Genomic DNA, 20,010 nt, shown 5'->3' with positions numbered 1-20,010 from the left:
GACCTTTAATAATCATAGTTAACAGCTCGCCACAAAAGTGGAAAATAATCTCACCACTTACCACCCGATTCTGTTAACATTACGGGCGGCACACCTCAGCGTAATCTAAGCGATCCAGGTCGGTGTAAAGTCCTCGCAAGTGCACTTCCTATTTGTGCCAAAAACGTGCGTCTAGCAGCACCATACTGTGACGTCATTCGAGGTAGGGCGTAAGCCGGCGTCTGACTGACGCGGACCGCGTGGTAGGTGGATGCGAAGTAAAGATTCATTACCTTTCACGCCGTATTTATATACGGACGCAGCGGACGGCCGAAGGGAACACCTGCAGTCATCCACTCCATGCCCCGGTAGCAACCTCTAAATGGGTGCTTTCTCGGATACGTATTATTTAGTAACTCGGTCATGAATCAATTAACAATCCTCGTAATTTTTGTATGAATGGAATTAAGTTGGCTTTAATCACAGAAAAAAGTTTTAGCTCCCATGGATTTAAACTTTTCCGGCTAGAATTTTTAGAACGGAACTAACAGTAGAATATGACCTCTGAACTACATCTTTAGGAGACCTTGTATTGATTTGTATTTGCATCAAAGTCTTGAAACTTATTATATCTTAATTAACCAAGTTCTGTAGTCAGAACTATCATTAATACGAGGGTGAGTCAAATGAAAACCTTAAATATGTTTTAAATATTATTTATTGTGCAGAAGTGGTACAAAGCTGTATCACTTTACAACATTATCTCCCCCACGCTCAATGCAAGTCCTCCAGAGGTTACAAAGTGCATAAATTCCTTTAGAAAAAAATTCTTTTGGTAGTCCGCTCAACCATTCATGCACCGCCTGGCGTACCTCTTCATCAGAACGGAACTTCTTTCCTCCCATTGCGTCCAGTGGTCCAAAAATATGGAAATCACTTGGGGCAAGGTCTGGTGAGTATGGTGAATGAGGAAGCCACTCAAAATGCAGATCTGTGATTGTTGCAACTGTTGTACGGTCAGTGTGGGGTCTTGCATTGTCAATTTGCAAAACGACACCTGCTGACAGCAATCCACGTCGCTCTGATTTGATTGCAGGCCACAGATTTTTTAGGAGATCTGTATATGATGCACTGGTGACAGTGGTCCCTCTAGGCATGTAATGCTCCAAAATAACCTTCCCTGCTGATGGTTCTGTTCGATACTTCTTTTGTTTCGGTGATGAGAAATGGCGCCATTCCTTGCTCGCTCTCTTCGTTTCCAGTTGGTTTAAGTGAACCCAGTTTTCGTCCCCAGTAACGATTCTTGCAAGGAAGCCATCACTTTCTCGTTCAAAGCGCCGGAGAAATTCTTCACAAGCATCAACACGTCGTTCTCTCATTTCAGGAGTCAGGTGCTGTGGCACCCATCTTGCAGGCACTTTGTGAAACTGGAGCACATCATGCACAATGTGGTGTGCTGACCCATGACTAATCTGTAAACATGCTGCAGTGTCATTCATTGTCACTCGGCGGTTTTCCTTCACTATCGCTTCAACTGCTGCAATGTTCTGTGGAGTCACAACTCGTTGTGCCTGACCTGAACGAGGAGCATCTTCCACTGAAGTCACACCATTTGCGAACTCCCTACTCCATTCGTAGACTTGCTGCTGTGACAAACATGCACCACCGTACTGAACCTTCTTTCGTGGATGAATTTCAATAGGTTTCACACCTTCACTACGCGAAAACCGAAAAACAGAACGCTGTTGTTCCCTGGTGCAAGTCGCAAGTGGGGCGGTCATCTTTATACTGATATTGCGACGGTATGTGTGCATCTGCACTATGCTGCCACCTACAGGCCATTCTACACGATGTTTGTAGCACGCTTACCAACTTACAGGATAACGGCGCGAAATTTCGATTTGTTATTACAAATTTACGGTTTTCATTTGACTCAACCTCATATAACTGATACTTAATCTACTACAAATGAAGACGTTTTTGTTCCAAATTTAGTTCTCAGTGAATTACTCGAAAACTATTAGAGGTAGCTTACTGGGGCTCTGTAGTTAATGTTTTCATATTAAACTGACGCTTCATATCAATTTTCTTTTTTCTAAGTCTAATATTTAGCGCCTTCAATTTTTCGTAAAAACTTGGATTTCGACCAAAACACTGCTCCAATCACGTTGAGGCTGGTAACACTTGATTTTGACGTACATTTGCACATTCTGAACAATTTTTGTCTTTTTAGCTTCGTTATTTAGCGCCGCTTATTTTTTATTTAAAACGATGTATGTAGGGAAACATATTTATCTGATCAGTCTGAGATTTAACAATTTGAACATTAATATACTGGAGCATATGTTGACAAATTTCGGAAAAGCAACTTTAATTTTTAAATTTATCCTTAGATTATGGCGCAATACTTTGTATGCTACGCACAGGCACGTTATGATGACGTGGCCGTAGTAGCAGTGAACTGGGATAAGTCCCGGCGCACTCTCTTGCCTCTGTACCTCTCAAACCAAACAGCGCTTGTTTCGTCACAATATGAATTTTAATTCCAGTTTTTTTTATTGTGTTTATTCCACCAAAATGGTCTGATTTGGAAATGCGTATCATTATTTTATACTTGTTTTGTTGTTTTTTGCCGAATGTGCATCGTTCCGGCTGTCTGAATTCACGCGCCCGCCCGCCCGATGGCGGACTCTGGTGGCGCTGGCCTGCAACTGGCCTGCACGTTATCGGCGGAGCGCCCTGTGTGAGGAGCGTGGGGTGCTTCCGGAAAGCTCTGCCTGACACATCCTGTTAGTGAGACGCCGATGTGGTGTACCGTAATACAGCGTCGTAGCATGGAGTGTTAAATGTTTATGTTTTGGGAACACAGCGTTGGCCGCCAATAGTGAATTGGGCATTACGCTTACTTTTTTGAATTATCCGTCTAAAGGTATCGTTTTATTTTGCCCGTTGTACTAGTAATGCAAAAGCGGACATTATGTATTAAAAGATTCTTGTCCATGGGGCCAAAGTAATTAAACCCAGATTTTACTTGTGGTCACTTTCTTTAATGTTTTATCGAGTAAAACTTTTATTAATGAATGGATATACTTTAAAGATAGCAATTTCAGTCAGTCTGTCAGGATATACGTCTAAATTTTTTTTGTCTGAGTTACTGAGAGCTTAAATGAAATGAAATTGCTTTGATTATTTGAATTCAAGTTAAAATATCCGCAGTATTTTCATTGTCTGTATCGCTGTTGTGCTTAAAGGCTCTGGTAACATTGTAAGTGAACCGCTTACCTGTTTTAGACGAAGGTTGAGATCGGTGCCTATGACTGGAGAAACGGTGGCGCTCAGGATGTCCCACAGAGCTGATGGCCCTGCAACCGCGAGGGCGGGAGCCCTGTAGCCAGCCAAGAGTACTAGCTTCATCTGAGGGATATTTTTGTTAATAAATGGTATTCAGCTCGGTCCCATCAGTTAATTACCCCAGCCCCCCATTCCCAACGGCACAGGTGCCTATACAGTCTCCATTGAGGCAGTTGCCTGAAATCTTTTCATTTTATATTTATTGTCATGCGAGGAGAACTTATAAGTCAGTAATAAAAAACCAAATTCATGCAGCTGTTTTGATGGCGACTTTAATTCATCGCCGGCCGCTGTGGTCGAGCGGTTCTAGCCGCTTCAGTCCGGCGCCGGGTGGCTGCTACGGTCGCAGGTTCGAATCCTGCCTCGGGCATAGATGTGTGTGATGTCCTTAGGTTAGTTAGGTTTAAGCAGTTCTAAGTCTAGGGGACTGACGACCTCAGATATTAAGTCCCATAGGGCTTAGAGCCATTTGATTTATAATTCATCCTGACATTCATTCCCTCAGACCTGTTATTTATTTGGTAGTGGTAAGTTCCTATGGGATCAAACTGCTGAGGTCATCAGTCCCTAGGCTTACACACTACTTAATTTAACTTACACTAACTTACGCTAAGAACGACACACACAACCGTGCCCGAGGGAGGACTCGGAAACTCCGACGAGGCGGCCGCACAGTCCGTCGCAAGGCGCCTGTTATTTATTCCAAGAAAAGAACAAAAAGGTGCAAAATAATTATATGCATCACCAAATAATACCATTACTGTGGAACAAACAGGGATTAAAATCCAAATTTCGTATACACGTCAATCAACAAAAAAGAGAGAATTACTATGTGAGCCGGTGAGTAAAAAGCTGAGAAGAAGATTGGCCAAATGCTACATATGGGGAAATTTTTCGTAAACTGCGGAAACTCGAATTTTCTCTGAAAAGATGAGGAAAGAAGGCTGCAAGTGCTGGAAATATACGGAGGAAACTAGAGGACGTGAGTGGGAGGGAAAGGGCGAGGAATGAGGAGGTGCTGAGTTTATAAGAACAGAAACTTATTGGACACCATAAGGGGAAGAATGAAATTGGCTAGGCCACATCTTGAGGTGCCAGGTTCGAAGATGATACCAACCAGCAGTCTCAGGGAGGAAGCGATAGCCACGTGGAACTAGAGAGGGAGGCGTAAGACGGAGAAAGATGGTCAAGTACGACGCGTGTACTTGCCAGAGGGCAGAACAATTACTGATGATCACGGTGGTGCTGGTGACTGACTTGTAACTGATACACTGGAGTTATACGAAAAACCTAAGAGTTATTTTTAATGATCTTTCAGAAAACAATCGTTTTATAGTATGCACAGGTCAACTCTGCATTTTAAACACATTGTGCATTTCTTCGCATTCTCTGCTTCAATCTACTAGGATATATGACTCACATTATCATATGTAACGCCATCAGCAGGCTTAGATACCACTTTCCTAGTGTTTCTTCATTTCAGGCTATCCCTTATTCCTCGATTTTGATAAATGTTATTTTTCTCGAAAACTAATGTCAGTAACTAGATCCAAAAAGTGATTAAAATTTGCCACTTTCCGCTTTATCATACGTACATTGCACGTATAAAATGGCATTTACTAGTCACAAAAATATCTTCTTCCTGTTACCTCAGCCAGGCGTTTTATATTCATTTTCCCCGTTCTTCTTGCAGCCACACAGCCTGTGAACCACTACAGTCATAAGAGAGCAAAGATAAAATATATTTCTAGTCTTTCCACTTATCAACTGAAACTTGATAGCCTTCTCCAACTTTCTCATTCCACTCAGATGCCGCGCGGGGTAGCGGCGCCGTCTTACCTAGCCTTGCCACAGTTCGCGCGGCTCCCCCAGTCGGAAGTTCGAGTCCTCCCTCGGGCATGTGTGTGTGTATGTGTGTGTGTGTGTGTGTGTTGTTCTTAGCGTAAGTTAATTTAAGTGGTTGTGTGTAAGCCTAGGGACCGATGACCCCCGCAGTTTGGGCCCATAGAAGCTTACCACAAATTTCCAAAGTTCCACTCAGCTCTTCCATCTACTTGTCAGTTTTCACTAGAGTTTTGATAATGCGGAAACTCAGAGCTGAGGACCAGACACAAAGGCCTACACAGTGTCTACATGTCTTTACAAATTCTAAGTTGATGCGGATACCTTGTTTGAAGCTACAGTAACATATATAAATACTTCCAGCTGCTGGACAGCTAAGTTAACATGCACAAATACACTTACGTTTCGAGGTGTAACGAGCAACCGCCGCGTCTCACGGCATCTGAGAAATGTGTGCCGAATACCGCACAGGTGGCGCCATTGCACTGCAACTAACGTCTAAAGACACGAAACAGCACTAGAAGACGTGGGCTATACGTCCCTACTGCAATATTATGGCTAGGAGGCAGTGTCGTCAGCTCGTAATCACAGCTGTTATCCTCACTTTCTCTGTCTTATGAATGCCAATGTAAAAAAGAGAATACTATTCAGGTCTTTGACGAAAAGTGCGTATCACGTAACGCATACAAGAGAGAGCATTTTAGCCTGTCGACATTGACGTACAATACAACGTGACAAGCGGTCGTAAACTGGACTGTCGCAGGAAGATAATAGAGATCTCTAAAATTCGAGAATTATCGTAAAATTGACCATAGACAAATTAATTTGTAATTTTTTTTGGAAGTCTGTAATGTCAGGTATTTTGTTTCATAGAATTTCGTTTGTAAGCATAACTCTTCCCAATGCAATAAAAAAGCAACATAAACCTGCAAATGATGTCTCCATTTGTCCTGACCAAATGCAACAGTTTCTTTTTAGAATAAGCTAACACAAAAATACTCTTGTAATTAGATGTAGCAATCTAGCTCTGAATAGAAGCAAAACCCTTATATCATTTCTTAAAATTTTAAGTGAGTTGCTTGAGTGTATGGGTTGTATTGTTTAATTATTCTGGTGCAAGTGCGTTGGGCAATCTTATTACAATTTGAATTTTTGAACAGCGCTGGCAATTCGTGTGTCGAGGTTCATTTCGCAGTCTTTTTCTGAGATATTTGTTGTGTTTGCAAAGAAATCGTAATGAAATAAAATATGTTTCTGATAAGCGCATGACCCGATTCGGCCTCTACACAGATAAGTGGCGCTCTTTGTCCATGTCGAGCTCTAAAGAATCTTTCGATCTTTGTGTCCTATATCAAATTTTTCTCTGAATAGTTTAAAATGCTACCAAGAGGTTGCCCGTTGTGAAGCCGAAATACAACTGTCTCATGAATCAGCACTGAAAATGTTAGCCACCAGTTGTTAATTTTTATCACAACTTTTGACAACTGGTGCGTAACATTATCAACACAGCTACGAATAGCTCTGAACATTTTCATCTGATATCTTGGGAATTTCAAAATAAAATTATTACTAAGTAATCAATGTTTATATCATATCACCCTTGTGTTGACGGGCAGTGTTATTAACCGAATAACTGATTATCTTACAACTGTCTGCCAAAAAACTGAATATTTATTACGAGTGCATTTCCTTAGTAGATAAATTTACTTTTTTCTTGAAAACAAATTGGCATGGATTTGATGACTTCCAGATATAGACATCTCTAACGAACAACGTGGACATAAATAATACTTCAGACGAAAGAGGGATTAGTTGGTAGTAAAATAGTTATACTACGCTGAATAGTAACTTGACATGTAAGAAGCAAGAAATGTCCTTGCATAATAGTAGCTTAGATTGTTCATTTATTACCATAACCAAAAGCAATTATTTTCTTTCCAGGATGCATTTTCTAAATGATTCTACGAAGCTGTCATCATCGTAGTGTCAGCAGGAATGGACTGACAGATGAAAACACACCGAAGAGGACAACTAGGATTCTGTGTCATGAATTCGCTCTTCTGCTGGAGTGCGTAGCGTTCCTAAAATGAAAAATATACTTTTCCCGTCTACCACAGTTGTGTCTCTTATATTTATAGCCCTACTGGGATCTAACAGCGTTCTTTGGTTCCAGTCATCAGAGGAATATACCATAAAGATGACAGAGAAAGGAAGGAAAATGAAATCTGAGTTCCCAGTCTAGCAACATGGCATGGGCCTGGAAATTAAATGCATTTTAGAATTTATAACGTTTTTTTCTGTAAGAGATATCTTTCCGCGCCCGCTGCTGTAGCTGCAAAAATAATTGCCTTCTGTTCATAGAAATGCTTGTTGCTTCAATAAAGGAATTGGAATAATTAATGAACTTACTGTGTACTGTCGTTTTTGCGGACCAGAACAGCCTAAATTCACCTGGGAATACGTATGAAATGAATGTTAGACGTATCCAGTGGTGTGGCTGTGAGCATTATCATCTTGGAAGATGCAATCTCACACATACAGTCTGGGTTTTAGACATCTGACTTTATCCATGCATGAAGGTTCTTAAGTAACTATGAAAATGTAGAATCGTCACTTGTTAATACTGATTAATAGTCCATATTTAGTGTTCCAGGCTTCTTGCACTTGCGCACACAGTACAAAAAACCAGTGTGTTTTCCACCATAAATGTATTATTTTAAATTTTCCACCACACTCATCTAGGGAACCCTATGGATGCTAGGCCCTTTTAAGCGATTTTAGGGAGTGGTCTTGTTATTAGAAATAGCAGTCCTATTTAACCTTTGTGTCTTTATCTGTAAGTTCAGTTTGTCTTCCACTATTCTAATATCCCACGGAATAAGCACACCGTAAAGACAGCAAGTACAGTAGCTTTAGGCACACCTAGCAGATCGACCTTCGTCTTAATGGATGCGCATTCATTAATTCAGCAGGGACAGAGAACGTGTCCTATATTTCAGTCGGTTAAGCACAATGTGATGATAGGTCAGCGTAACACCAACATGGTTACGGAGATACATGTCATATTCGATGGTTCCCATGGAGAGGCGTTTCTGGAATGTAGGAATAGTTAGTTACATGTGCCATACACCATTCGAACTATTATTTTGTCGAAGTGATGTGGAACGACTCAGTTTACAGGATACACGTACATGTTTAATGGTGAAACTAGTGAAAACGTTTATTTTTAGTCCTATTCATGCAACCAAACTTAAAAGCTATTTTTTTTTCAGGCTACCAGTTTTTAAATAGAGATTTGTTCATGGAATAGAAGGAGCTGTTAATCAGTAATGATGTCAGATCAAATTTAAAACCTGCTTTGCTAATACGTAGAGCAAAAGTAACTGAAGGTAATTCCTTGAGAAGCTATGCCAGACATGTGCATTTTATTTATGTAGATGACAACGAAATTCTTCCATTAAAAAAGTCACGTGTCTTCTCAGTACACACTGCCTCGTAGACAGGAGTGCCCTGATGCTTCTGTCTTTCTTCTGCCATCACGGACTCATTATTCAGACGTTCCAGCAGGACAAGGTCAAGTGTATCTATGATCACGCAGTCACAGCTGGGTTATATGTAAATAATTCGGGTATGCGGCGTATACTGTCAGATAGCGCACAAGGTCAGAGCTTGATTGAATGTGGACCATCTAGTATCTCTCCCTGACATTTGAGAACAATATGTCCGCTTTGTTTATGAATACAAGAAGAAATATGTTCGCTTTTAATGGCAGACGAGGCTCATATCTCCTTCTACAAATCCATTATACACTCTGTGATGAGGTAGAATTTACTTCACGAGTTCTCAGTATGTAATATAATGTATGCAGCATGTTTTTCTTCATCCAGTAGACGGCACCTCTTTTTCTGACATCGCAGATGTAGAGCCCGGACCCCAAATACTACTAGCAAAGAGCCAGCTGGTGTTGTGGCAAATGCATTATATTTTAGAATACTGTCCCACATCAGTAACAATAATATCCTCAGTAAATCTCAGTTTGAATTCCAGAAGAAATCCTTTACCGAGAACGTCATTTACACATTAACTCACCATATTTTATAAGCACTGAGTAATGTAACAGCGCCAGTTGGTATTTTCTCGGCCTCTCTAAGGCATTTGACTGTGTGAATCATAATATTCTACTGGAAAAACTGACATTTTATGGAAATTATGCTACAGTAAACCAATAGTTGACGTCACATCTAAGTAAAAGACTGCAGGAAGATGTACTTAGTGAAACGTCCAGTGTAAGTAGCGGAAATTCTTCTGACTGGGGAGAAAATCAAATCGCTCTGAGCACTATGGGACTTAACTTCTAGGGTCATCAGTCTCCCAGAACTTAGAACTACTTAAACCTAACTACCCTAAGGACATCACACATATCTATTCTCGAGGCAGAATTCGAACGTGCGACCGTAGCGGTCGCGCGGTTCCAGACTGTAGCGCCTAGAACCGCTCGGTCACCCCGGCCGGCGAAAAAATCACTAATGGGGATTCCACAAGACTCATCTTGGGTTCACTATTGCTTCTCAAGTTATAAACAACGTTGCTTCTATCATAGGACAAGCAAAATTAGTTCTTTTTGCGGGAGTCAGTAGTATCGTAATTAACCTAAACATACATACAGCAACAGAAGAAATAGTAAATAATGTTTTTAAAAGTATTATTGAGTGGTTTTCAGCGGATAGTCTCATTCTCAATTTCAAAAGGACACAACATATTCAGTGCTCCGCATAAAACGCGTTTTGGAACACCTAAGACGACTTGGTTCAGTCACATTTGCACTGAAAATCATTGCAAACCTTGGGGAGAGAAAAATAAAAAACCTGATATATTTTGTGTATTTTCATTCAATAATGTCATATGAAACAGCGCCAGGTTGCTGAGAGCGCTAATGCGACTCCTGGACTCGGGTAGGCGCGCCGGCCCCAGATCGAATTCGCCAAGCGGATTAATGGGAAGGGTCGGTGTGCCGGCCAGCCTGGATATGGTTTTTAGGTGGTTTTCCACATCCCACAATGTGAATACCGGGCTGGTCCCCATGTCCCGCCTCAGTTTCACGAATTGCAGACATTTGAAAACGTTCACACTATTGCATGGCTTACACTACGTGCAGACATCTGGAGCACACTAATTCCGTCCCGGGGGAGGGAGGGGGGGAGTACGGGGTGCTAACAGGAAGGGCATCCTGCCACCCCTGACACAAACATTGCCAAATTCGTAGTAATAGGGGTGACCCTACATTGAAGTGGGACAAAGGCCCAAGGAAATGATGAATGTCATATGGAATAATGTTCTGGAGTAACTCAACTTTAGGAAAGGAAGTGTTCATTGCTCAAAAACATGCTGTAAGTGTAATACATGTTGCTCAACCACGATGATCTTGTAGCCTTCTATTTAAGGGGTTACGCAATTTGACTACTGTTTCAGAGCATATTTATTCTGCATGAGGTTTGCTGTAAATAATCCACTCCAGTTCAGAAGGAAAAATGATGTGCATAATTACAACACCAGGAAAAAATTTATGTTCCTTAATCCACGTTTTCCATCAAAATTTTTGATCTCTTACCCAATGAAATAAAATGACTGGCAGACAAACTAAAAATGCTTCTCCTTTACGGCTTATTCTATTAAATAAAATAATTTCTAACTCTGAAATGTGTAAAAGATGATGGGTAGGAATTATTAACTCATAACAGTACTGGTATTAAAATTAAAAAAGAAAGTGACCAGTATGTAGCAATATTTATATACGAACGTGTGATATAAATGTAAAATGACTCGTTCCACGTAACTACGATTGATCTCACAAGTGATCGACGGCTCATGAAACTCGAGCAACACAGCGGAGCTGCACGCTGCAGCCGCGCCACAGGCACTTTCTCTGTCACCAGCCTCATACTGTACTCGATTGTACGCGATTGTACGCTCGCACCGTAACCCAGCATGCTCGCTAATATCGCCCGATGGTTGTTAAATCCTGTCCTGTCTCATTAGCTGTCTCCCGCGTTGCATTATTGTTGTCTTCATCTGCGGTAGAAAACAGGGTCATCTCCACTTGGGGAAGGCTCGCAGATGGCGTCATTGACCTGAGAGTGATGTCTCCTATGCCTCGGGGCAGATTGGCTTATCTTGCACAGCTACAGTACACAGTGCTCATCTTACGTGTAAGACACAACAGTCGAGAAATAAAAGTCTGCATAGTGTCGTACACACAATAGCTTCATTTACCTATTTCACACCTCGTTTATCTCAAAGTGATTGTGAGTTACATTTAACGGCAACACTGATAATTACTTCCTAACCGTGCATTTTCTACTGCGTTCATTATATTGCCTTACAAACACGAAGCATAATGATGTCTTGGACATACACAATAATACGAATATCAAAAACCCTGACAATATATCAGAATTATGCAGATGTGATTTGGAAACTACAACTTATTTATGGTGACCTGTGTTGTTCCAAAATCTTAAGACAGTTAATTCAAAAACCTTTTAATATTATGTCACCTTCGACACTTTATGCACTTAGGGAAAATGTGTCGTTGTACAAAGAGAACAAAAAGAAGTACAACAACAGACAGAACGTCAGATAAATTAAGTCTATATATACAATGGCGTCCAAAATTGAAGCAACCAACGGAAATTTGGCAAGTTTGCGTTTATTTTACCACAAAATAGTATAAACAGGTGACAGCAAAGTAGAAACAATGTAAGGAATACAGAATGTAAACAACTGCAACATGCAGAACAGCAAACGAAAGTTTTCTTCGTTTTTTCCAACTTAACAGATTTGCACACACCTTCCGACAATTGGTTAATGTGCTCACTATGGGGTGTAACCACATCTGGTAGAAATAGACGCCTGACGGCGACGAAGCATTCTTTGAATAACGTCATCAATGTCATGTTGAGGCAATAACACCCATTCTTCCTGTGGAGTCTACTTCCATTACAAAGGGGATCACCATTTGGTTTACATTGGACTGCATCACATGCCGTAATAAGGACACCGCGCAGTGGTTTTAGGGCTTTGACATGGGACATATACCTGCTGGGATATTTTTATACTCGCTATCTCATCTACACATCGCTGCCAAATGTCAGCCAATCCCCAGATTCCTAAATAAAGGTGAATCGCGTCCTTTGGGAAGTAATAAAAAACTTTAACACTGCAACCGAGACTGTTCGTTTGTTCATAAAAATGATAAGTTCTTTCGATAATTTCATCACATAAAAATGCCTCTTTGCTCTCGCGATGTGGTTTCGCATTATTTATGTTGTATTATGTTAACCGGGGACCTAGAAACGACGGAGAGGCTCCACCCTCGCCGCAGCCGCAGTGGTCCACAACCCCACGACTACTACCGCAGTCCACTTCACCCCTCTGTCGCCCCACACCGAACCCAGGGGTATTGCGCGGTTCGGCCCCCGGTGGGACCCCCAGGGAACGTCTCACACCAGACAAGTGTAACCCCTTATGTTTGCGTGGTAGAGTAATGGTGGTGTACGCGTGCGTGGAGAACTTGTTTGCGCAGCAATCGCCGACATAGTGCAGCTAATAATAATGTCGTGTGACGAGGGCCTCCCGTCGGGTAGACCGCTCGCCTGGTTCAAGTCTTTCGACTTGACGCCACTTCGGCGGCTTGCGCGTCGATGGGGATGAAATGATGATGATTAGGGCAACACAACACCCAGCCCCGGAGCGAAGAAAATCTCCAACCCAGCCGGGAATCGAACCCGGGCTCTTAGAATTGACAGTTGTCGCGCTGACCACTTTTTTTTCCTCATTTTGTTCGTTTTCGTTCGTTGTATCTGCTCGGTGCGGACGTCGCAAGACACCCGTTTCAGTTCGTCGTTGATCCATTAACTCAGTTTTTTATTACAGCTAGCCCTCTGACCGAACGCGCTGAGTTACCGTGCCGGCGACCACTCAGTGTAGCTGAGGCGGATTAAGGGGAGCCAGCTCGCATTCGCCGAGGCGGGTGGAAAACCGCCTAAAAACCATCCACAGGCTGGCCGGCTCATAGGACCTCGACACAAATCCGCCGGGCGGATTCGTGCCGGGCACCGGCGCTCCTTCCCACTCTGGAAAGCCATGCGTTAGACCGCACGGCCAACCAGGCGGGCTTCGCATTATTTACTCACACTAACTCCTGATCGGCCATTTTTTTAGCAATCAGGCTTCTGATTTGTTTGATGCGGCCCGCCATAAATTCCTCTTTTGTGTCAACCTCTTCGTCTCATAATAGCACTTGCAAACAACGTCCTGTATTATTTGTTCGATTTATTCCTTTGTCTAGCTTCCCCCATGGTTTGAATCTTCTAAAGCTCTCTGAACTACCAAGGAAGTTATTCCTTGATGTCTTAACACATGTCAAATCATCTTGTCCCTTCATCCTTCCAAAATTTTCCAAATGTTCCTCTCCCATGTGATTCTGCGAATATCGTCCTTATATCTTATGTTACCAGCTTATATACTTTTCAGTTTTCTTCTCCAGCACCGCATCACAAATGTTTCGACTCTCTTCTTCTCCGTTTATCACACAGTTCATGATTCATGTCCATATGATGCTGTGCTCCAAACGCACTTGCTCAGAATTATATTCCTCAAATTAAGGTCGATGGTTGATACTAGCAGACTGATTTTGACAAGGAGTACCATCTTCACCTGTGCTAGTCCACTTTTTATGTAGTAATTCCTTTCTCTGTCGCGTATTATTTTGCTTCCAAGGCAGCAGAATTTCTCCACTTCGTCTACTCTTTGGTCTTCTGTTTTGATGTTAAGTTTATTACTAATGTCATTCCTGCCACTCTTCATTACTTTCGTCTTTCTTTGGCTTACTTTCAATGCGTAGTGTTACCTCTTTGGACCGTTCATTCCATTTAAGAGGATCTGCAGTTCTTCCCCGTATTCACTGAAGACAGCGATCTCATTAGCGAGTGTTATCGTTGATATCCTTTCAACCTGAATTTAAACCTCACAACTGAACCTTGCTTTTATTCCTAACAATGCTCCTTCGATATATGGACTGAACGGTAGGACCAAAAGAGTGCATTTATTTTATGTATTGCTCCCTTTCTAATCCGACAACTTCATTCTTAGCCTTCCATTCTTATCCTTCCTCCTTCGTTATTGTACATACTGCATATTACCTGCCTTTCGCTACAGCTTACACCTATTTTCTTTATAATTTGCAAATCTTTCTGGTGTGCTCGGAGGGTAAAATTATTTTCGTTTGTTAAATTTTGGTTTCTTAAGTTGAAATGTTTGGTAGTCTTGTGCTATTTTTGAAAACCACAGCCTTGTACAAGGACCTGAAAGTTATTTGCGGAAACAACCGGAAAGCGACGGAGAACACACCGTTCATAGTCTTCAGTCCACAAGTACCTTATTCAGGTCACCGTAACGGAAATAAAGTATTCTAGCTTTATAAGAATAGTGCAGAGGAGTTAGGAACCACGACGTTAATTAATAAGAGTCTACTGCCTTTTAACTGAGCAGTATATTTTGGCAAAATCTCCTAGCACAAGAAATAGTTTCGAAAATTCTTGAAGTTTTTTTCTAACGTACTCAGCACTTGACACAGTTCAGTGAAGATCTCTGCTCTTTATTCCTAATTATGTAAAGTTAACTACTCGCCTTAAAAGTGTAGAATAATCTCAGACACTTGCTATGTGGTTTTCTAAAATGTAGCGGGCGGCTCATGAAACATAACATCGCAAACGAAACATGGGTGTGCCAATAAATAATTAATCAAATTAGGTTCACTTTTACACAGTTTTACAATATATACTCAATGTATCATTCGATCAAAGAACCAATAACGTCTGTCGTCATTAGCGCCATCCCAAGCTTAAGTGAGTTGTCACGGACAGAATCACGGCACATTCTGCAGCGAAGCGTGAGTCATTTCTTATGACTGATGCAGACACTTCGATGTTTATATATTCTAGGTGCGGACGGCGAAGAAACCGCTCGCTCCAAAACTGCTTCCAGCGAAGGCAGCAGTGTACACACAGCGCCACTTTTCACCACAAAATTATTTATATCGTTGTCACTTGAAGACCAACAACGATCCCAATATTTCTCTAAGTAATTATATAATCTGTTTATGTTATATAAAATTCTCAACACGATAACTTTTAAACTTTAACCTCTAGAATTTTTCAAACGGAACCAAGGTTAGATAGTGGCCTCCGAACTGTCTCTTTGGTTATTTTTGTACCTTTGTGAAATTAGAATATATAGCCAAAGATGGTACACTTTTATTATTACTTAAGGCAAATACGGTACTGTCACTTTAGCTTTGTTTCTTATATACCAAGGTAATTTAATCCAACTCTTTTTATAGAGTGAAAATCGATTTTAACTTAATAATTCGAAAAGTAAAGGAGGTAGCTTCGTGAAAACATCTACTGTATCTTATTGATGATAAACCGAATCAAATTCCAAAGGTAGAACTCTCTAGCTTCAGTATTACGTGCTTTTAAAACTGCGAAAAAGTGCATGCTATGGACTTTCCGTACTTCAGCTTACAATCTGATTTATAACTCACTTACACACAACAAAATACATCACATTCCCTTCATTAGATTACTAATTAGTAAAATATTCAATTCTGTTTTTAATAGAACTATCCTTCTCGTCAAAAAAATGCTCTCATGCTCAGAAATAATCCTCATAATTCTTGTTCTGGAGACTGTATTTTGTATCATGGCTTCTACTAATTGATACGCATAAAACGATACAAGTTTTTTTTGCGATTTATAAACCAATATATAAATGCAACAGATTTGTTGTTTCGTTTGTTCTTCGACCGATAGTAGATTTAAAATATTATTTAACATAGGAAGTTAATTTATGTATAGTAAATTCATTAGTGATCAAGAAAATTACTGTACAGCTTGGCATTTGCAACCAATATTAAACTACAAAAATCAGGTACGCCATTTGCGGGAATGTAACAAAATTATTTTATAGGGGACAGATGGTTGGTATGGGAGAGTGGATAGATTGGGTTTACGTTGTACAGCGGATGCATGCAGTGCTTGGAATAAATGGAAGACATCACTCTGCCATTTGCCAGAACGTGAGCGATGTAGTTACTGAGTTTGTATCACAATTAAATTTGTCTTGTTTTTGAGTGTCGAAGTTGGTGAACGGTGTAAGTTTCGTCATCCCTTTGCGCTTTTAAAGGTAAGAAGTGATAGCATCATACTAATGTTAATCATACTAGTATTACTAACATCCGCTCACAACCATGCCAACGCTGCGCCGATGCGGGACAAAGACACAAGCAAGAGAAGTTGTGTCTGATTTGGCAGCATGGATTCTTCATTCTACTAATTATTATATTTTTTAACAAGCTTCACTGGTGTTACATAATGCTCTCCCATCTTTCACTGGCGAGTCCCTGTACCTCGTGTTGGTTTAATAACAGATTTAATAACAGATTGTGAGGTTGTTGAATACGTGTACATCAGTGTATCTGCTCTTGAAATCTGTTTACATTATTATTTTCTCCAGTATGATACTCATGCCTTACTAGTTTTATTAGAAAAAAAGAACTATTTTGACAGCAAATAATACTAATAAATGCACTTCTATAGCTATGATTACATCGTTTCGTCGACGTTTCGAGTACCAACAACAGATATTCTTCTGCGTTATGAAAAAGTTACCTCTGTAAATCAGATTAGCTGAAATAGTGATTTTGTAACAGACTGATTAACAGAAATATGCAGAAAAAGCAATTTATTTATAACATTAGGTACAGCAAATGTCATTGCCCTAAGGCATTTGTTAATTTTTAGTTTTTAGTGTGGATGTCCGGTACAGATTGTTTTCCATTGGTACTCTCAAAAATTAAAAATATCTGCTTTTTGTATTTCACTGTTTAAATAGCTAAGTGATACATGATGTGCTGTTCTGCAAGAAACTATATATCTTATGGCAGCGACATCCAATACTAGATAATGACTTTCTCTTTCCACACAATTGACGCCTCGCTAGGGCATAGCTTTTTCTATACTGAATTTTGTGTCATGAGTTTGGGATCTGATGCTGGCAGTAGCTGTAACGTGTTACTAATGTAGTAAATGAAAAAAAAAACACAAAGTAATCTAGCTGTTATTATTCGTAAAACGAGCACAGTTTTTGAAGTCACGCACCACATAGAAAGACTTGTTACATTGCGAATCTTCCACTCACAGGTATCTCGGTAGCCAGAACTTGTCAATTCCGCTATTACTAAGAATGTTATGAGCGTCCCAAGGCGCTCAGTTGTACGAGTGGATGAATCCGTCCGGCGAATACTGCAGGTAAGCGGCTTCCAATAGTTGTGACCGTTGGCTGAGCTGCAGCTTGGGGAAAAATATGAAAACGCATGTTTGAACATAAATGCAGGCGCTAGAGAAGCCTGCAGGTTGCGCTGTTGTATTTGACGACGTACGATAGTTGTGCAAGTGTTGAAAGTTTCAGTTGTGCCTAGAACAGTGTCCTTTTGTAGTTGTGAGTACATTATGTCGGAACTGAGTGAATCTGAGAGTGGGTGCATTGTAGGTGCTCGTATTGTAAGGTTCTCATATGTTTTCTGCTGCTTTAAATAATTCACTTTTACTGTACTGGGGCGCAGATGAATGATCTCACTGCATGAGTGGTGAATAAGATCCTTGACTCTTAGTTTTTATCTGTGGCTGACTTGCTACTCAGTCAGATGTGTAGCAATGGGACATTGTTATTTGAGGCGTACTAGCGAAGAGCCGAGTTATTCAGTAAATGAGAACTGTTACTTGTGAATCTGGGAGAAACTATATGGAATACTTTATTGTGGAGATGAAAACTCTTTTATTGTACTTCATTGTTCTTTTTATTGATGGAGAAGATTTTGGAGGAATTGATAGGTATGTCTGTAGTTTCTTTGTAATGAGAGAATTTTGTAATTGTTAGAGTCTTCTCATGTTGTGCAGTCTTTGTCAATAATAAGAGTCCGATTTCCCAAAAACTATTTTCTTTAGAGTACAGCTCACATCCATGACTCATAGTAAAGTTTTAAATACTCTGTGTGTCGTATGTGCATTGGACCTTACGCCACACACAGCAACAGATCGCTTCTGAAAACAATAAATTTAGACTAGGTTACTTATCTTTAGCTGCTGCATCTGCTGATGTTTGCTCTCGAGAGCGTCAGTACTCCAGACACAAAACAGCATGCTGAGCAAGAGGTAAGGTACTTTTATTTCTGCACAGATCACACCTTCCATTCTTCCGTAAACAGCGTGTATTCAGGATAGTCATGTGTCATGCTTGCAAAAGTAAATTAATTTACAATGAACAGTGCTGGTAATTTCAAAATGTTATTTTTTTCTGTGTATTTTGTGGCTATTCCAAGTCAAACATTGTACCTCATCACGCAGCTTTCATAATGTACATCGGTACTGAGTTTTAATTATATAGTTTTCATTGAGTACCTAATTATTCTCCTTTGACATTTAATTAGATTCATTTTCCTTGTTTCAAATTTCGCGTTTCATGAAGTTTAAAGTTTTATTTCATGACACTGTTCACATGCGCAACCCAAAGCCAACTAACAGTCAGTTTTTGCTCAGCTGTTGGGTGCGATACTTAAAGCAGACGCTACATGAGGTTGCAAAACTGGTATCCACATTCATGATCGTTACCAATTCTTGCCACTGCTTTACAGAAAGAAGTTATAAGATGCCCTTGAAAACCACACAGACCAGTATTTATCCATTACGAGACGACTGGGAGCTGCTTTGAATGCCAACAGTTTTCCCACGCCACATTAAGTGTGGTAATGTGTTATGTTTTTCGTGTTTCTATATTTTTGTCCGCCCTCTGAATGTGCAGCGCCGCTCTCTTTGACACACACACACACACACACACACGCACACACATACATTAACAAGTGCACGCACGCACCACGTGATCAGTGTGGGTTGGGAACAAGTGCCGCAGTTCGTTGCGCTGACCTATGGTGAGTCAACGCCCCCGTCCTTGTGAGGCAAATTGAGGAGCTACTTCCCGCCCTTGTGAGGCAAACTGAGGAGCTACTTGACTGAGAAGTAGCGGCTCCGGTCACGAAAACTGACAACGATCGGGAGAGGGGTGTATTGACCACCCGCCCGTCCTTATCCTCATCCAGTGACGCCTCTGGGCTGATGATACGGCTATTGGCAAGTACCGTTTGTGTTTCCGAGACCTGTTCGGACGCAGTTTAGTTTTAGTTTAGATATCCACCTGAAACTAACTTCATGCTATCAAGATATGGTCTCCCTCTACAATTTTTACCACTTGCATTTCCCTCCAAAATGACAAATCGTCGATGCCTCAGGATGTATCCTAACAACTATTATTTCTTTTAATCAAAATTTGCCACAAATTTCTTTTCACGTCGATTCGATTCAGCACATATTCATTAATTACCCGACGTAAACATTTGTTCTGCAAAATACCACATTACGAAAACTTCTATTCCCTTCTTGTTTGGACTGCTTATCCGCTGCGTCTCACATCTGCACGAGGACGCACAGCAGACTAATACCTTGACAAAAGAGTACCTAACACTTTAATTTATATTCCAAATTAATAAATTTATCTTTTTCAGAAATACGTTTCTGGCTATTGGCAGTCTGTACGTAATATCCTTTCTACTTCGGCCATGATTGCTTTCCGAATAGCACAACTTCATCAACTCATATTTATGTTTCGGAATCTAATCTAATTCCCTCGGCGTTACCTGACTTAATTAGAGTACATTCCGTTAGTCCG

The 20,010-nt window shown here is 40.7% G+C and overlaps 1 protein-coding gene across 1 annotated transcript in view; it reads left to right on the top strand.

Annotated features, from left to right (window-relative positions):
* The window catches only part of LOC124544848, a 50,856-nt gene extending 43,280 nt beyond the window's left edge, over positions 1 to 7,576 (top strand). The window contains exon 4 of the mRNA XM_047123561.1: positions 7,114 to 7,576. Coding sequence (XP_046979517.1) covers positions 7,114 to 7,131 — 18 coding nt within the window. The 3' untranslated portion in view covers positions 7,132 to 7,576. The remainder of the gene's footprint in view (positions 1 to 7,113) is intronic.
* Positions 7,577 to 20,010: the final 12,434 nt, after the last annotated feature.

The sequence above is a fragment of the Schistocerca americana genome, chromosome 8 (assembly GCF_021461395.2).
Source record: "Schistocerca americana isolate TAMUIC-IGC-003095 chromosome 8, iqSchAmer2.1, whole genome shotgun sequence".
In the NCBI taxonomy this organism is placed as follows: domain Eukaryota; kingdom Metazoa; phylum Arthropoda; class Insecta; order Orthoptera; family Acrididae; genus Schistocerca; species Schistocerca americana.
Note: the sequence above shows the minus strand (reverse complement) of the source record. Positions and strands in the feature narration are given on the sequence as shown.